At 39.0% G+C, this 16,054-nt stretch overlaps 1 protein-coding gene and 2 non-coding genes across 3 annotated transcripts; all 3 read left to right on the top strand.

Moving 5' to 3' along the window:
• The first annotated feature begins 9,492 nt into the window (after nucleotides 1–9,492).
• COX7C (cytochrome c oxidase subunit 7C) lies at nucleotides 9,493–12,123 on the top strand. Its single transcript, XM_075136208.1, has 3 exons — nucleotides 9,493–9,661; nucleotides 10,779–10,924; nucleotides 12,029–12,123. The coding sequence occupies exons 1-2, from the start codon at nucleotides 9,587–9,589 to the stop codon at nucleotides 10,893–10,895; spliced, it is 192 nt and encodes a 63-aa protein (XP_074992309.1). The 5' UTR covers nucleotides 9,493–9,586; the 3' UTR covers nucleotides 10,896–10,924; nucleotides 12,029–12,123.
• LOC142076107 (small nucleolar RNA Z39) lies at nucleotides 10,287–10,349 on the top strand. Its single transcript, XR_012671112.1, has one exon. It is a non-coding gene; the product is annotated as a small nucleolar RNA Z39 (small nucleolar RNA).
• On the top strand, nucleotides 11,306–11,367 carry LOC142076106 (small nucleolar RNA Z39). The gene has a single exon (XR_012671111.1). It is a non-coding gene; the product is annotated as a small nucleolar RNA Z39 (small nucleolar RNA).
• Nucleotides 12,124–16,054: the final 3,931 nt, after the last annotated feature.

Below are 16,054 nucleotides of genomic sequence, written 5' to 3'. Positions count from 1 at the left end.
CTCACCTAAGCATTACAACACCAGAGCTCTATCTGCCTCCCAGGACCCACACACAGCACAAGCGGTATTTCAAACAACGCTATCATGAAGATCCTGGTCAGTCAGACTCCTGCCTAGCAGCCCGAGTTTAGTCTCCCAGGTGCTCACCTTCTTCCCTGTGTCATTAGCACCAACATGGTGCATGACTGCCAAGTTCCCCTTCCATACCTAAGCAACCTTAGGCTCTCATTAAGTCTGCTACCTTCGTAGCAGCCAAGTTTCCAGGCAGTCCCAGTCCTCCCAGCTACCTGCCTAACGGAGTTTCCAGCTCTGACTACCTGCTTCCTCTATTCTTGAGCAGTCCTCATGCAGAACCATTCTCAGTGCATAAGCATATTGGCATTGGTTGGAGGGTGTGTAACACCTAAAGGATTAGATAATTTCTTCTCAGCAGGCCATGCTCCTTCTATAAGGCTTAAAGTATAAGGGTTTTCACAATGAGGGTGGATACTACAACATCCTTTCCAACTTCACCCGTGAGCTTCTCAATTTCTTCACGCAGTTTTAAATCCCATTATTTTCACGTTAGGTGAACAAACGTATTCTCCTTTGGCAGGTGATTATTCACATCACATACTGTGGCATAAACTCAGCAGCCAGCAAGATTTTGAGTAACAAGAAAACCACACACATTTTCAAAGCTTACAACAGTTTAGCCTCTCCTTTTTCCTACTCTATCTTTATTACACCAACTAAAAACAGAGAAAGGGAAAAAAAAAAAAGGAGGGGAAAAAAAACCAAAACAAAACCAAAAAACCCAAAGACCTCAGGACAAACAGTCCGCACTAACATGAGTCTCTGCATATGTCTGTCAACACACACGCTCACTGCAAACTACTCCACTTGCTTTAGCTACTGCTTTTGTAACCCCCCTTGTCAGGTTCAAAGGGATCACCCTGCCAAGTCCAAGTGTATTCCCCTCACACACCCCTGAAAGGCTAATGTTTGTTTGCCCAACAAACTCCTCAGGTAATCACCCAGAGCACATGGCTACCATGACTAAAAAAAAAACAAAACCACTTACCGCACTAGGCAAATGCTCCTGCATTTTTCTTTCCTATGCATGGTCATCTCTTTTCATGGAAATTACAGAAACTTAGTATCTTAGTATCCTTTGTCAAATGTATTTGAAAGTGGCCAGAGGGTTCAAATCTTATCGAAGGAGGCACAAAAACATGCATAGAGAGCACAATAACATTGGCTTTACTTAGGTTGCAAGCCAAGACAAAAAACACCCCTGTGTAATGCGAAAAACCCAAGAAGCTGAGCAAAATTTTGGAGATTATTCTTAAGACCAGCTTCCTCCTGGTACAATACTTCACCACCAAGTACTAAAGTAGCTACTTTTAAGTTAGAATCTCCAAATGTTTGGAATTTAATCTATTTTTCTTTATGATCTCTTATTCAGATTTGCCAATGCTTATCTTAGACATAGTGTCTAAATGGCTATCACTAATTTGCTTAAAAGCATGGGGTTTTTTTAAATTAAAATACATACACTGGAACAAGCTGTAACCTGCACATAAGTATACAAGGAGGGAAGTGAAACAGACTGTTGACAGAATTCAATATGCTCTACAGGAATGCCTGCATTGATATAAGCCACCTCTTTCTGTCAATAATAATTGCATTCATGCTATGCATGTGTCACCACTTTACCACATATAAAGTAAGAAGCTTGTGTACACAAACAAGCCTTTACCAATTCATTGTACATCAACCTCTTGATTTGGTAGTTTGGATATAATTCAGGCTTTTAACTATCCATAGAAAAAAAACTTCCTAGATAGGTTAAATACCTCCTTCAAAACTCAACAGCATTTATGCACTCTTAACAGGCTGTTCAGTTAGCCCAATATATCACAAATTTTAGCCTACTGTAAAGGATATATTTTTCTAGGAAATGTTCACAGTATCTATCATATCATTGTTTTGGAAGCAACTAATTCCCTGTTGATAACACTGATTTATTAAAATTAGTTCTACACCACAGCATTTCTCTCCAAGATTAAGGGACAAAAAACACATTCTCAAAATTATTTTTTTTAAACAAAGATACCTGTAAGTCTTTTATTCAGTACTTTCCTAAGTCACGGTGACAGTCTATGTGTATTGCTCTGAACTTAGACAGCTAGAAACTAAATATCCATAGAAAAATCTACAAACATGAAAAAACTGAAACAATAAGAGGACTAACTTCCCATTCACACAATGCATTTAAACAAAGGACTTCCTTCTACAGTGAGAAAGGGGATCATAATGGCTCAATTTATCTAAACCAAATTAAAAAAAAAAATCAGAAATACAAATATATTAAACATGGTTGTGCATGACGAAAGAATCATAAAGAAGGAGACTGGCAGAAAACGATCTGACAAGTATGCAAATTGTATACATCACAGGTGTATTAGAACGACTGTAATTTGAGGGGTCTTTTTTGCCCCCTTGGATATTTTCAACCACATGCTGCCCTGATGCTGGAGAAATCAGCAAGACTTCAAAGCCCTCTGATAAAAAAAAAAAAAAAGGAGTTTTATTAGAAAAATCCTATGTTAAACTACATAAAAAATAAGCACAAATAAGGCAGAAAAAATAAGGGCATTTTTGGCTTTTACTACCTATGTAAATTCAGTATTGCACCTGCAAGTAAGTTTAGGGTAAACATGGTGATTCCAGGGCTCCTAGGTATTCCTGTACACAAAAAAAGCTCTTTCAAACACAAATTTTAGCAACCAAGCAATGCCTGTTACAATGAGATAGTTCAAAATGCAAATACTTATAACGCTGCTCACTGTAATTATAAACCAAATGTGTCTTGGTGTCTATGATAATAAATAAGGAGCTTTACATACTCCATTTTAGAGAAAGACATCAAGACAAAATAAATAATGCGAAGTAGCTCTTACTCACTATGCAAGTGCTGTATTCTCCTGAAGCCTCTAAAATAGATTCCATATAATAAACCTTCCATTACCAATTTTATATGGACTTTTGTGAGATTTAATTAATGCTGCAAAGTGCTTTGAGATTAATGAAAAAAAATTCTGTCAGGGCAAAATATTATTGCCAGACACTCATTTCAGCTTGTGAAACGTGTTTTTGTACATACAAATGAGACCTCGCATCCATAGGGAATCATTTATATGAAGGAGCAATTTTTGAAATATTCCTCATAAGGTGAAAATAAATTTATCTAGGTACATTTCCAAAATTGTAATTTTGTCACTATGCACATCCAGCTACAGCTATGCTCAACCTGCTTTTATGAGTAACATTCCATCTTTTTGTATTACCTCTGTTTTTCACAAAGATTTGACACTACTGTACTTACAACTGACTACCCTGTATAACAAGCAGGAACGCTGCAAAGAAGTTCCTATAGCACGTTTGTAGTCATGATAATTTAAGAGTATGAATTACATAGGTACTGTGTTACTTCTCCCTACAATGCTAATTGTAAACCAAATGGTAGAACCGGAGCTAACAGGCCAAATTGGGATGCACAGGCCCTCCTTCAGGTTTCAAACAGACGCAAAAATCATAGTATTTCAATTCAGGTTGAGAACAGTGAGTCTAACTGCATATGTTAATTGTTAATATGTTAACATGTTAACTGTAAAATGTTAATAATGTTAATTACACAGCTGACAGTCAACAGTGTTTGTCAACAGCGGCTGACAAAAAGACAAAGAAGAAAGCTTGCAGTGGAGTGTCAGGAAGACTTTTGGACATAAAGATATTACAATACAAAAAATAAATCTCCAATGATCTTATCCTCTTGCTTATAACATATCATGATAAATTGAAATCTGCTTATAAAATTGCAAAATATTGTAACATCTACCACAGTAACATCTTATCTTGAATACCATCAAGGATGATCCTGGGAACTAAAATTCCTAAATGCACCAGGCATTAGAAATCGGGGACTTGGGAAAGAATTTGATTTGTCGCATGTAATAATTTTCTCATGCCCTAATCCCAAATTATATATAAGTATTCAGCACTAAAGCTGTAGTTGGACAAGCTCTTTTTCCCAACATAAACTGATGTTGCTGCCAAGAAAAGCATTAAGTCTATGCCTCCATTTCCACCTTTTTATTGTTACAACTGCTCCACACCTTTCTGTGGGCCAGCACAAGTTTTTGTGCAACTACATAATGAACTGGATCTGTGAACTGATCCACTTAAAAAAAAACCTGGGGGGGGAGGGAAAAGTGTCCTTTGAACTATGCCTTCCGAGAGTTATTTTCAGTCTGTATTTACCTTTGAAACTCCATCAATTTCACACCTCAAGGAAGGCTTGCACATTTGGAAGCTTAGCTGGTTTTAACAGCTGTATCCATAATAAAATAATAAAAGATACTACTTCTCCTAAGAAGCTTCTCCCACAAGCATCCTTAATACTATCCACGTCTACAACAGCGCTATAACTGTTTCCACTGGACAATTCCTCTTACTACTCTATTTCATTTTCCAGTGACTTAGGTGGGCTCTTTGGAAGCAAAGAAAGTATCTTCTTAAAGTAAGAATTCTTTTAAACTAACATTCTCTGTATTCTTTCATTTCTAGGTTTTCAGCCTTTCATTGTGTTAAATACAGATGCTTCAACATACTAACACTACTTTTTCGGTTGATGATCCCCATGTTATTTTCAATATTGTTCTCTGTTTATTTTTTATTTATAACATATTTTTACATTTCAGAACACTCACTGCTGACAAAAAAAGACCTGTCATATACAAGGCAAGCTATATTGTTATGAAAGACGTACTTCTACAATTGTGAAATGAGACTGAGACACTGACAAATTACCCTATTTCTATTAGAGCTATTTCTGTTAACCCATAGTTTTGCTAAAAATATGTAACTAATATCCATCATATAATGCCTCTTACAGCTTCTATTCAGCCTTTGCCCTTGTTAATTAGCATTTAACAATTGCTTAATCTTGTGGTTAATACCTGACCTTGTGACCTAAGGGAGGTTAACTCCTAATTTTAACTGCTCCACAAAATAATTTATTTTGCCAGCAAATAGATAGGATATTTTCTGCAGAAAAACAGTATCTTCATATCTTATATGATAGTTGTTTTGTCTCCCAAAACCTCTGTTCTTGACACTACTAAAGAATTCAGGGAGTTTATGCTATTAAAAAGTTCTCATGAGGTACATACATCTGAACTTCACCACATATAATTCAGTCTTTAAAAACCAACTGTTTCCTTCACTCATAAAACAGGATTGAAAAAGTCAGCTTGACTTGTATCTTGGTTCTATCATTGTATCTCAGTGATTGGCATGATTAGCTTGGAAACGGATAGCCCTGTATGGCCCAGAGTATTTTGCCAAAATGTCCACTAAGCTTTCTATGCTTCTTTCTTTCATCAAGATCACAAAAGATAGATATTAAGCATTATCTTCTTTAGTTACCTGGGTTTTTTCTTATTTATATTTTTGCCTTACAGTTCAAGAAGAGGAACGTTCTTTGTGGAGAAAAATGAGTAGCAGTGAGAAAGCAGTACCTGAAAGAATTCATCACCAAGTCATATTCACAAGCAGTAAAATGTAATATATTATTAAAGATGAAGAAGATAACCTGGCAAATCTAAGCAATTATAGTAACAGGTTTTTTAAAGGAAGAAAGAATTGTAGATATAAAAAGCTGTATTTGAAAAAGCCTAGATTCAAAGAGTCATAGATTTAAAAGCCAGAAGGTACCATTATAATCATCTGTTCTGAACCTCCGCATAACACAGGCCAGGGAATTTCACCCAGTAATTCCTTTTGTAAGCCCCACAATTTGTGTGCGAGTTAGACAGTCTTTTTACAAAAGCACCCAGTGGAGCATTTACCATCTCCTGTAATAATCTGCCCTGCTGCCTTATTATCCTCATTATAATTACTGTACATCATATTTCTAATAATTTAGAAGATATTATCTTTCATTTCTTTGCCAAAATTCCAAACGACGGCAATTGAGTCTGCTTCACTAAACTCTTCCTGCATGGTTTTCTCAAATGCCTGGACTGGCATACTTCATTTCCTAGTTTATACTTTGAAGGAGAACAGATATGAGCGTTTGTACAAATTTCTTCTCCAGCTGTAAAATGGGTAACTCCTGCCCCTGAAGATCTACCCTCTCTATCATATCTTCCTACAGATCTCTATTTCTGTCTACATAGAAAACATTCGCAAACCATCAGTTCAAGGAATAAACTACTATTGCTAATGTAAGCCTGTAACTATATCACTGTAAGAGTCAATCCAGAAGATTTCTGGATTATCTGAAAGTCAAGATACTGAATTTACTGCTTTTGTCCCTTCTAACATTAATCTGTGTGGAAATATGCAACATAGCCCTAAAAAGGAAACAATGACACTTCAGCCTATCAGAAACTTAACAGAATTAAGTCAATCAACAAAACACTGTAGTACCAGGATTCAATATACATAGGAAAGACAGCAAGTAAACTGTGCCACTGGTGGGGTAATAGTCTCTACTACATGCTGCTTAGTACCTGTCTTTATAATTAATAGCCTTATTGCATAACACAAAATCTGTATGGGTGGCAGGTCCAAGCCCAGTAGCAGCAATGAAGTACTGTGACACCACTCTCCCCAGCAGGAGGGCAACACCAGCTGTGGTATGCTGAAAAAATTTACAATAGCATTAGGACAAGAACTGCAATTCCACTGAGTGACTAAAATTATCCCTGAGTAGACTGAGCAAAAATGTTAAGCAGAGAAGCAGAGAAGAAATTTTTAAACCATATCGCCAATTGCTTTGCGAATCAGGTGGCTAGGAGATCACAAGAAGAAAATGAACTATTCACTTGGTCCTGAATAACATGAAAGATCTTCATCTGGTACAAAATCTCACCACTGAAGTGCCACTGTGTTACATGGATCTTTATATGTATATTCAGATCTCTTCAGCAGCAACAAACACCATAAAATCCACTACAGGAATAGAAGACCTACATTAAAATGCGAACACTTGTTAAAAAGATGATAAAGCAGACTGCCATACAGGAAGCAGAGCACCACTACACTATTAATTCCAATTAGGAAAGGCTTGAAAAAGAGAGAAAAAAAGAGGCCTGGCTGCCTAAACAGCAAGGGAAGTTAACACAAACAGGAAAGCATCCTCCAATAGATTTAAGAATTAGCAAATGAAGAAAGAAAAAGAATTGTAAACTTTGACACATAAAATTAAAAATATAACTAGATGAAGGAAAAAAAATCCGAAAAACAACTAGCTACAGGAATTGCAACTAAATCTACAAAGAGGGGAAAAAGGTGCCCTAGAGTTCTATATTACCTATTAATGGTCAAGGAATAAAGAAGCACCCAGAAACAAGGCTGTTTTCAGACAGGCTTAAATGGATTCTTTGCAGTGATATTTACTGTGGAAGAAACCTATTTAGGTTGCATGTCACAATCTTTTTTTGTCAGGGGGACAGAACATGATCCGCATGAACAGGCTACGGTGTATCTATGGACAAAATAAGCACCAAAAAATACACAGGACCAAATGACACTCACATAAAACTTCTAAGAGAAAGCTATGATGAATAGCTGAATTACAGATTAGGCTAAGCTCCCACTTAAAATTTCCTTGCATGGTAAATATAATACCCATTTATTGACAGTTTCCAAGGAAAACTACAGGTTTGTGAAACTGTAATCTGTACAGGACATTTTAGCAGAGATTATAACAATGCTAGAACAAGCAGATATATGTATAAATATAACCCTGGGATGGGGGTATTGATTTTGTTTCCATAATGAGAAGGCCAGCATTATAAACCTCTTGAAGTGCTCATGAAGACATCAACATACACGTGGATGAGGACTACCTGACTCAAAATTCCAGTTGGCTTGTCCCAGTACAGTCAACAAAACACTATGGAAAAAAAGCATTTTGGTTCAAAAAAGTTGCTGAGGATTCCTGTTTTTACATGGCATTCAATTAGAATTATGGAGCTAAACACCCTGAATCTAGAACAATTAAAGAGTTACATTATTCCATGAAAAGTCCCAGAAAATTGCACCTGAATGAATTAAGATTGTCCTCCAGCTTCAGGAAGTGCTGAACTCAGAAGTATAAAAAGTTATTGCTGCATTTTGCTGGCAGTTTAATTTACTGACATTAAAACTCAGGTGTGGGAAAGCACTCCAGTCCAAATCTATTGGTTACTCCCATAGCTGTTTTTGAAGTGTTTATAAGTGCACCTAGTGCAAATTCATTTTATTATTCATTTCTATTATTGCTTTCCAATTTATAAAATTCTTCATGAAAATTAAATGAATCTTTGCACTTAATTCCACTTTATTTGACTGCTTTCATTTGATACACTTTAAATATGCAAAAAACACTGTTGTTTCATGTGGCTTTTGTCTTCTGCTTGAATAGACTTTGCCACTCAAAACAATCTGTAATGATAACTCCTTATTGTTTGTAATTACTCTATTTTCCAAAATATATTTTCTAAATAAAAGCTAATTTAATTATGTCTAGCTGCTCAAATTCGCAGTTCTTTCAACCTGCCTTGGTTAGTGTCATGTTGGTGAGCATAAAAATCATCCCTTAGATACTACATAACTATGAAGAAAGGCTACTTAGAAATTATTTTCCTGCAACACAGAGATGGCAGCATCAAACTCCTCTTTTACTGAAGTAAAATAAAATAGAGTTTTTGTTTAAAATACTGTATGTAAGAAACAGTTAGATACTATAATTTTAGAAACAACTCAGTGGGGTTTCTTATTATTCCTTTTCCAATCATTAACGGTGGTGTGGGGTTTTTTTTCTCTATATTGTCAAAGTTTCTTTGAAGTGTACCTCTGACAAAAGACTATGCCAGAATATATTCATGAAAGTTGGCAGTACCACAAAAATCTTCACCATTTGACTTGCCATATTCATTGGACTCTTACAGTTTTTAAAACCATGGCCATCAGCTAAATAGACGCCCAGTGACCCCTATTTCTGTAGCACTGTAGAGATTATGCACGCATTTCAACTCACGCCTCCACCGCTGTGCCACCCTACAAAGAAGCGAAGATGCAGGATCTCTACTTCACAAGCCGACCTGTACTATTGGCAAGATTAGCCTCAGGTAACAAGGGGTGGTTATTTGCTTTTCACTCCCACTGTCGTAATTACTTTCGCTGCCTTTTCTCACGTGTGAACTCTTTTACCGCCTCTATAGAGCGCGTTGCCATTTCCCCGGCCGCAGCTGAGGGAAGGGCCCCGCCCCCGCCACGGGCGCGGAAACGCCGGGCAGCCGACAAAATGGCGGGCGGGGGTGGAGACCGACGGGACGCTCCCGTCTCTGAGGCGCGGAGCGCGCCCAATCGCAGGCCGCGGCTCGGGACCACGTGACCAGGCAGCTCGGCGCGGCACTACAACTCCCATCATGCCCGGGGACACGGCTGTTTCCCCCCCCTTCCGGCCCCGCCTCCCGCTCCCAGAAGGCGCCGGCCGTGCTGCGGGAAGGTCGTGCCCGGGAGAGGGTCGCTGGGCTGCCCTGTCGGTACCATGCTGGCTGCCGGTGTCCGCAGGTTTACCACCTCCGCCCTTCGCAGGAGCCACTATGAGGACGGTCCTGGAAAGGTAACGTGCGGAAGGAGGCCCCGGGCCCGCTGCGGCGTGGCCTGAAGGTCGCGGGAAGGGAAGGGGCCTGCGGCCGGGCTCGGGGGAGGGGATGGCGTAGCGGGGGGGTTGGAGGAGGAGGGAGGGTAATGGCTCGCCGCGGGGGAGGGTGATGGCTCTCTGAGGGGGAGCGGGAGGGGGAGAAACGTGTCCCTGAAGGACACTGCGCTGGCGGCGCCCGCCCGGCCCACGGGCAGCCTGCGGCAGGTCCAGCTCGGGGGCGAGCCCCGCCGCAGCTCCTGGGCGAGGGATGGGGGAAAGTCGGGAGTTACTGGAGAGACGGTAAGCGTAAGGGGGTCGTTGGAGCCGCAGCGCGGGCCCACCCTGGCTCGCCGAAGGCAGCGGGATGAGGCGCAGGCTCAAGGTGAGCTCCTCGCTCCATGAGCCCCCGTGAAGGGTTTTGCACGTCATCGGGTTCTAAGGCCCTAGCGAACTGGACGCCGTTGTGAGGAGCAGGGTAATGACTGGACTGTTGCCAGTTCTCCAGGTGGGCTCTGGGGTCTTGTAGAACTGCTGTAACGGCCTCAGGAAAGCAAACTGGTGCAAATGACTTCAGTGTCCTTCCCTACAACCTTCTGTTTCAGTGGTACAGATGATGAGCATTGCAGTATGAGGGGCAACAATGATACTGTAAACGCTTTCTGATGTACCTTGTGCTTAACGTGTTCTCCTAAGTCCTACATCTAAAAATTAATTTTACATACCTAATGAACACAAAGAAAATCTTCACAATGAAGGTACTTAAATGTCAGAACAGGTTGCCTGGAGAGGTTGTGGGGCCTGTATCTACAGGGACGTTTATACTTGACTGGACGAGGCCTTCAGCAAACTGGCCCTGCTTTGAATTGGGGGGAGAAGGGAAGAGTGGGCAAAATGACCTCCAGAAGTCACATCCAAACTATTATTCTGATTATTGTGTTTCTTTCTTTGAGAGGAAGGGAAATTGTTTTGAGACTGAATATTTATCTTGTCAGTTGGACTCCACCTGTTAGTGCTCTGAGCTTCTCACCATTTGCAAGTCAATGAGGAAGTGATTACTGTATTAATTGCAAAACTAAAATTTGTTTTTCTCTTCTAGAACCTTCCATTTTCTGTGGACAACAAATGGCGATTACTCGCACTAATGTGTGGATTCTTTGGAAGTGGATTTGTCGCCCCTTTTGTTATAGTCAGACACCAGCTTCTTAAGAAATGAAGAGGACAGGCTGTAATTGCGCTAACTGGGTAACTGATTATGTTAGATTTCATAGCATAGTGGAATCTGTGATCAAAACTGAGCTTTAAAGAATCAGACCTCATCTAAAACCATTATTACAAGTTTTCAGCCTTTAGCAGTCCAGGTGCTTGCAGTTGTGGTCTGCGGTTTTATCTACACTGAAATAATGAATAGGTTTAAGTTCGCTTCACGGGGCTGCTGCACTCTCATTGACTTGGGAACTTTGGCCCCAAAGGCCACACATCTGACTGCAGCTTCTTGATAGTCTACAGCTGGGCTAACTGGCAGAAGAGTGCTACTGATTTGATTTGGATAATAACTATAACCAAAACCATGTCTATCTTCTTCTTTGAGGAAACATAAAGCTACATTTCATGTAATCTGAACTGGCATGTGTGATGTGAACAAAACAGTATGAGAAACTGTGATACTGTAAACGCTTTCTGATGTGCCAGTTAAAACTCAGTGGAAAACAAGATTTCTTGAACTTCAGTTCAACCATGTCAAAACAATCTCACAGTCTACATACAATGTTCCTAACCATTTATGGGATAAAGTGCACTTAAAATAAGGCCATTAGCAGCAGAAGTGATTTTAATTGATGTTTGCTGATGATCCTAATAGGCAAAGCAAGCCTCAGACATAGTTCAGACTGTGCAAGCATGCCGTTTCCAGTTGAAAGACCACTTCAATTTATCGTGATCTGATTCCACTTTGGAAGTACCTGGTATTGTCAATTCTATAATCTGAGGAACAATAAATCTTTTTGAGGAGCTGGAATGCCCCAAGTAGTTCTTGAAAGGAAATAACAATCCTCACTGGAATCTCATCATTGGAACAAATTGTGAAGTCATCTGTGTAATTCCTTTGCCAGTATGATGGTTTTGGCTCTCTGGACTAAGGAGAAAAAAAAAAAACATGAGACTTGTACTGAACTTAAGCATTTAAGAACTGTATGGTTTCATGTAAGTCAAGGCCTCTGCTACAAAAGCGTGTGGTGGATGGAATAAACCCCATGAAAATTTTAGTTAAAGCACATCCTTATAGCTTTTCTAGATTCGAGGGTAACACAGAGTTCTTAATTTGTTAATTCATTTTTTTTTTTCTTGCAGAGTTGAAGTCTTCTACAAATCATCTTTCAATGGGAAACGGATCACTGCAGTTGTGTGCCATGCTGGATGTGTCTAAATAAAATCTTAAATCTGAAGGTCTTGGGCTGTGTATTTTGTGAAACTCCTGAAGTGCTTTTGACAACTGGTGTATATGAGAGTGTCTTCAAATTGCAGGATATTGACATTAAACTAAACACTAATTGTCTTGACTTTTAAAAATAGAGGGTTGGAAAAAACAAATTTCAAAACTGAAGTTGGGCTTAACATTTTTAGCTGGGTAGATGTCAAAATAGCTTTACTAAGCTATGCGGTCATCTTAAATACTTTTCAGACTACTCACAGAATAATCACCTGGAATAGATTGCAACCAGTGAGCCTCACAGTGTATATACTGTCACCATAATCCATGCTGCAGAATTTTTATCTTCAGTATTTTGGGTTGATCAGTTGAGAACGCTTTATTTGGCTTTGCTTCCACACTGTGTTCTAAAGAGCTGCTGTCACTAGGTCTCCGTAGTGTGCTGTGTTACTGTTGCTCTGAGCAGGAATGTGCCTTACCCCGCAGATTTTGTTAGGCTTCAGGCTCAGATGAGGTATCCTGAAAAACAAGTACAGCAGCAATAACTACAACTCTGACCAGAAAAAGTATTGATAGTGTTCTATAGTTTATCAAGACTCTGCTATTGCTGCAAATTTCTAGCTCTTTTTAAAGAATTGATAACTTTCAGTTTGTAGCTGTAGTCTTAGCGCAGGGTCATGCCTAACATTGGGGCCCGTGTAATTAAAGGTAGTGTAGGAGCCGTGAAGAATGCTGTCGGGATGCTTCTACCAACTTGGATGTGAGAGTCGGATGTTTAAATTAGCGGCCCTGTTAACAGCATGAGTAGAAAGTTGTTTCCACATCCAGTTTTGTTGCAACCCCCTCGTTGGCTAAAGATGCAGGCTATGAAAAGTACTGGCATAACCCAGTATTGGTTACTTCACCCTTGCAACTAATGCTGTTAAGTGGTAAGTATTCTGAGTTGCTTGCCTTCAGTGAGTTTTTCTAGTTTACTTTTTTCCCCTAAAACGAGCCCTTCTGCTGTGGCACAGAGCATTTAATGTGACTTGCAACATCTGTCAGTCCATGAACTGAATTGTTGCTTCACAGAAGTTCAGGTTCTGTTGGTATAGTTCAAATCTATACGAATGCTGGTTTGTCATCAAATACCATAAGCAGAAGTGTATATAGGAGCAATAAAATACTGTTTGTAACAGAGTAGCTTTTGGGTGCCGCATTTCTTTTTCTAAGCGTGCCTTTAAAATGGTAATGACTAGTGTTTGAAGGGCCTGAGCATGGAACAAAAGAAAATAATGTTGTCTGTTGCTGTAACTTTTTCAGTAGAGCTAAAAAGAAGCTTAACGAAGCATGGTGATTTTGATCGAAGGACCAGCAAAGGCTGCAGAAAAGTGATAAAGGAGAAATCAAGATTCAGAGGAAAGATCCCAAACTATAATGGGTTCAGGTAGTAAGAATGCCTTATGGCTGTGACAGATATATGGTATAATTTGTTTCTTACTGTAAATGTGTGTATTTTCTCTCTGCAGAGTAATGTCTCTCAACAGAGACTTAGTGTGTGTCATAGAGCAAACAGTGTGTGTGCACTGTAGGTGATATGGGAACAGCGTGCTGAGACATCTAGGGAATCCAGAAAAGATGTCAATTTCTTGGTCTAGGCATTGGGATTTCCTGGAGGAACTTGGGTACTATAAAAAAAAGAAACTTTTTATACCCTTTTTATGCAAAAATCAAAGTGGGAGATCTCAGGTGACAAAGTCTCATTTGCCTCCTGTTGCAGATAAGCAAGTCAAATGTCTGTTGCACACGGCAAGTCCTAGTGGAGGCCTGTCAGAGAATCACATTTCTCTTGGATTACAAATGTAACTTCCACTGTGTATTTATTTGTACCTAGCTCACTGTGTTCGTTCTTAAATAACTTGTTTTGGTTTGGGATTTTTTTGTTAATTTTCCCCCTTACTCCCAAATCCTTGATGTATTTGAAAAGAGTAAGCATCATCTGTGAACATTTATCTTGTGAGCTAGGCAAACCGGTTCCTTCAACCTGCTTAAAATAAAGTCTCCTTTCTGACTATCATCCCCTTTTCTGTACTTTTTCTATTTAAATATATTTTTGAGCATGGATGGTTAAACTTAAAACACTTACTTTTAGATTAAATGCTAGAGACTTTCTTCTCTCGTGATGTATTCTAAAACTGTAATCATCTTTTTTCACAGTGTCGTTACTTTGATAGATCATAGACATTTAGGAGCAGAGAGGTCCTGGGGTCTATTAGTTATAGGAATTTTTCAAATGATGACCCTGTTTCCAACCCTGCCACCAACTTACAAAAATTACTGATGTGAATCACAATAACCATAACCTTTCACCTCCTGCTGTTTTACTTAATTTCTATTACTGCAACTGTAAGGCATACTCTGGGGGATGATCTGAACCTCCGCTGTGCTGATGGTTGTCTTCCAGCTGTCACCTACTGTACGCTCCCATTCTTTGTGTGCCAGTAAGAGTCATACAAAAATTAAGCCACATCAGTCCTGCTTTGGATAAGATAGCTGACTAAATGTATCATGTTAGTCATAAACTATCATTCGATAAATCCATGTTCGTGGTGTCCCATTATTATTTAATCTTTCTTTAAGCTTAGTACAATTTTGTAGCCTTTTTAAACTAATCTGCTCAGTTAATTCTTTCAAGATTTCTTGAGTACAGATTAAGTACACTTGCTGATATTGATCTGTATAGTTATCCAGTTGTTGGCTTGTATTTTTAATATAACACCTGCACACTGTAAGTTTCAAAATGAGTAGCCATATTCTCCATTCATTGCAACTCTGTGTTATTCTTACATGCTGCCAAAGCTGTAATTAGTCTCTTCAGATTTGGACTATTTCTCTACATGACTTGCTTGGGCAGTTTTCAGTAATTTTCAAGCCCTATCAATTATCAAGTCCATCAGTTCTCTGTCTGACTTAAGTAATTGGTTCCCTTCAGGTTTTCAAAACTTTCACTTCTGTAATGGAAACACATTAACAGATCTGTTTTGATCTATCTTTCTATTAATGCAAACCGGGACAGGCTGCATTTTACCCAAAGGCATTTTTTACTACCAGATTTTCTATAATCTCATCACTGTTCAATAAAGCAAAGTCTAAAACTCTTCATTTGGTTGCTTGGCTGGAAGATACTGGTTGTCATCGAGAGATATGTGGCTCCTCATTAATATCATATGTTCGACAGTGTTTAATTTCACAGAGGCACAACTCCAGATTGTATTTGTTTCTCTGCTGTTACAAGAAGATCACTGCTTATATTCAGACTTGATTTTAGGAGCGTATGTCAGAGCCTAGAACCTTCCCTCTTCAACCTTTTTTTTTTTTTTTTCCTAATGCTACTCCCAAAATTATTTTGGTTTTAGTCTTCTCTGTTTTACCCATTCTATGGTTTCTTATTTAAGTCCTCCCACTCTTTCACTTGCTTATTGACTGCTAAATAGGAAAACCAGAGAAACTCTGGTAGATTTTTTTAAATACACTTATTACTAACCACTGTTTATGGTATCTCTCAATTCTTTTCCATTCCTTGCTCCACAGGATGTAAAACCTATCCATGGCAGCAAAATGCTAGGGCAGACCTCTGATGGGAAACCTTATGCTGGTCTCAGGGAGCAATGCTGTGGATAAAATAACTTTAAAAAAAATATCCAATAGTCTGAATACCCAATGAAATACTCATTTTTAAAATAGGCTTTTGGGTTCCCTTTAGGGCACCTTGACTTGGTAGAAGATAAATCAATTGAAAAAACAACAGATAGAAAAATAAAACACAGTCTTGATATAAGTGGTGCTTCTCTATCATTAAAACTGTACAAAGGAAACAAGATGGTAGTTAAAGGACGTCTGGGAAATAACACATCTGTGTGAATCTTGTTTTTTGCTTGCTAGGTGCCAATTTTAAGGAAAATCTTTTA

This window comes from Calonectris borealis, chromosome Z (assembly GCF_964195595.1).
Source record: "Calonectris borealis chromosome Z, bCalBor7.hap1.2, whole genome shotgun sequence".
NCBI classification, from domain to species: Eukaryota; Metazoa; Chordata; class Aves; order Procellariiformes; family Procellariidae; genus Calonectris; species Calonectris borealis.
Note: the sequence above shows the minus strand (reverse complement) of the source record. Positions and strands in the feature narration are given on the sequence as shown.

Bases quoted from the DNA above. Each gene is read 5' to 3' on its own strand.
- COX7C (XM_075136208.1), top strand. From the start codon at position 9,587: ATGCTGGCTGCCGGTGTCCGCAGGTTTACCACCTCCGCCCTTCGCAGG. The intron at 9,662-10,778 runs GTAACGTGCGGA...TTTCTCTTCTAG, and splicing joins ATGAGGACGGTCCTGGAAAG to AACCTTCCATTTTCTGTGGA.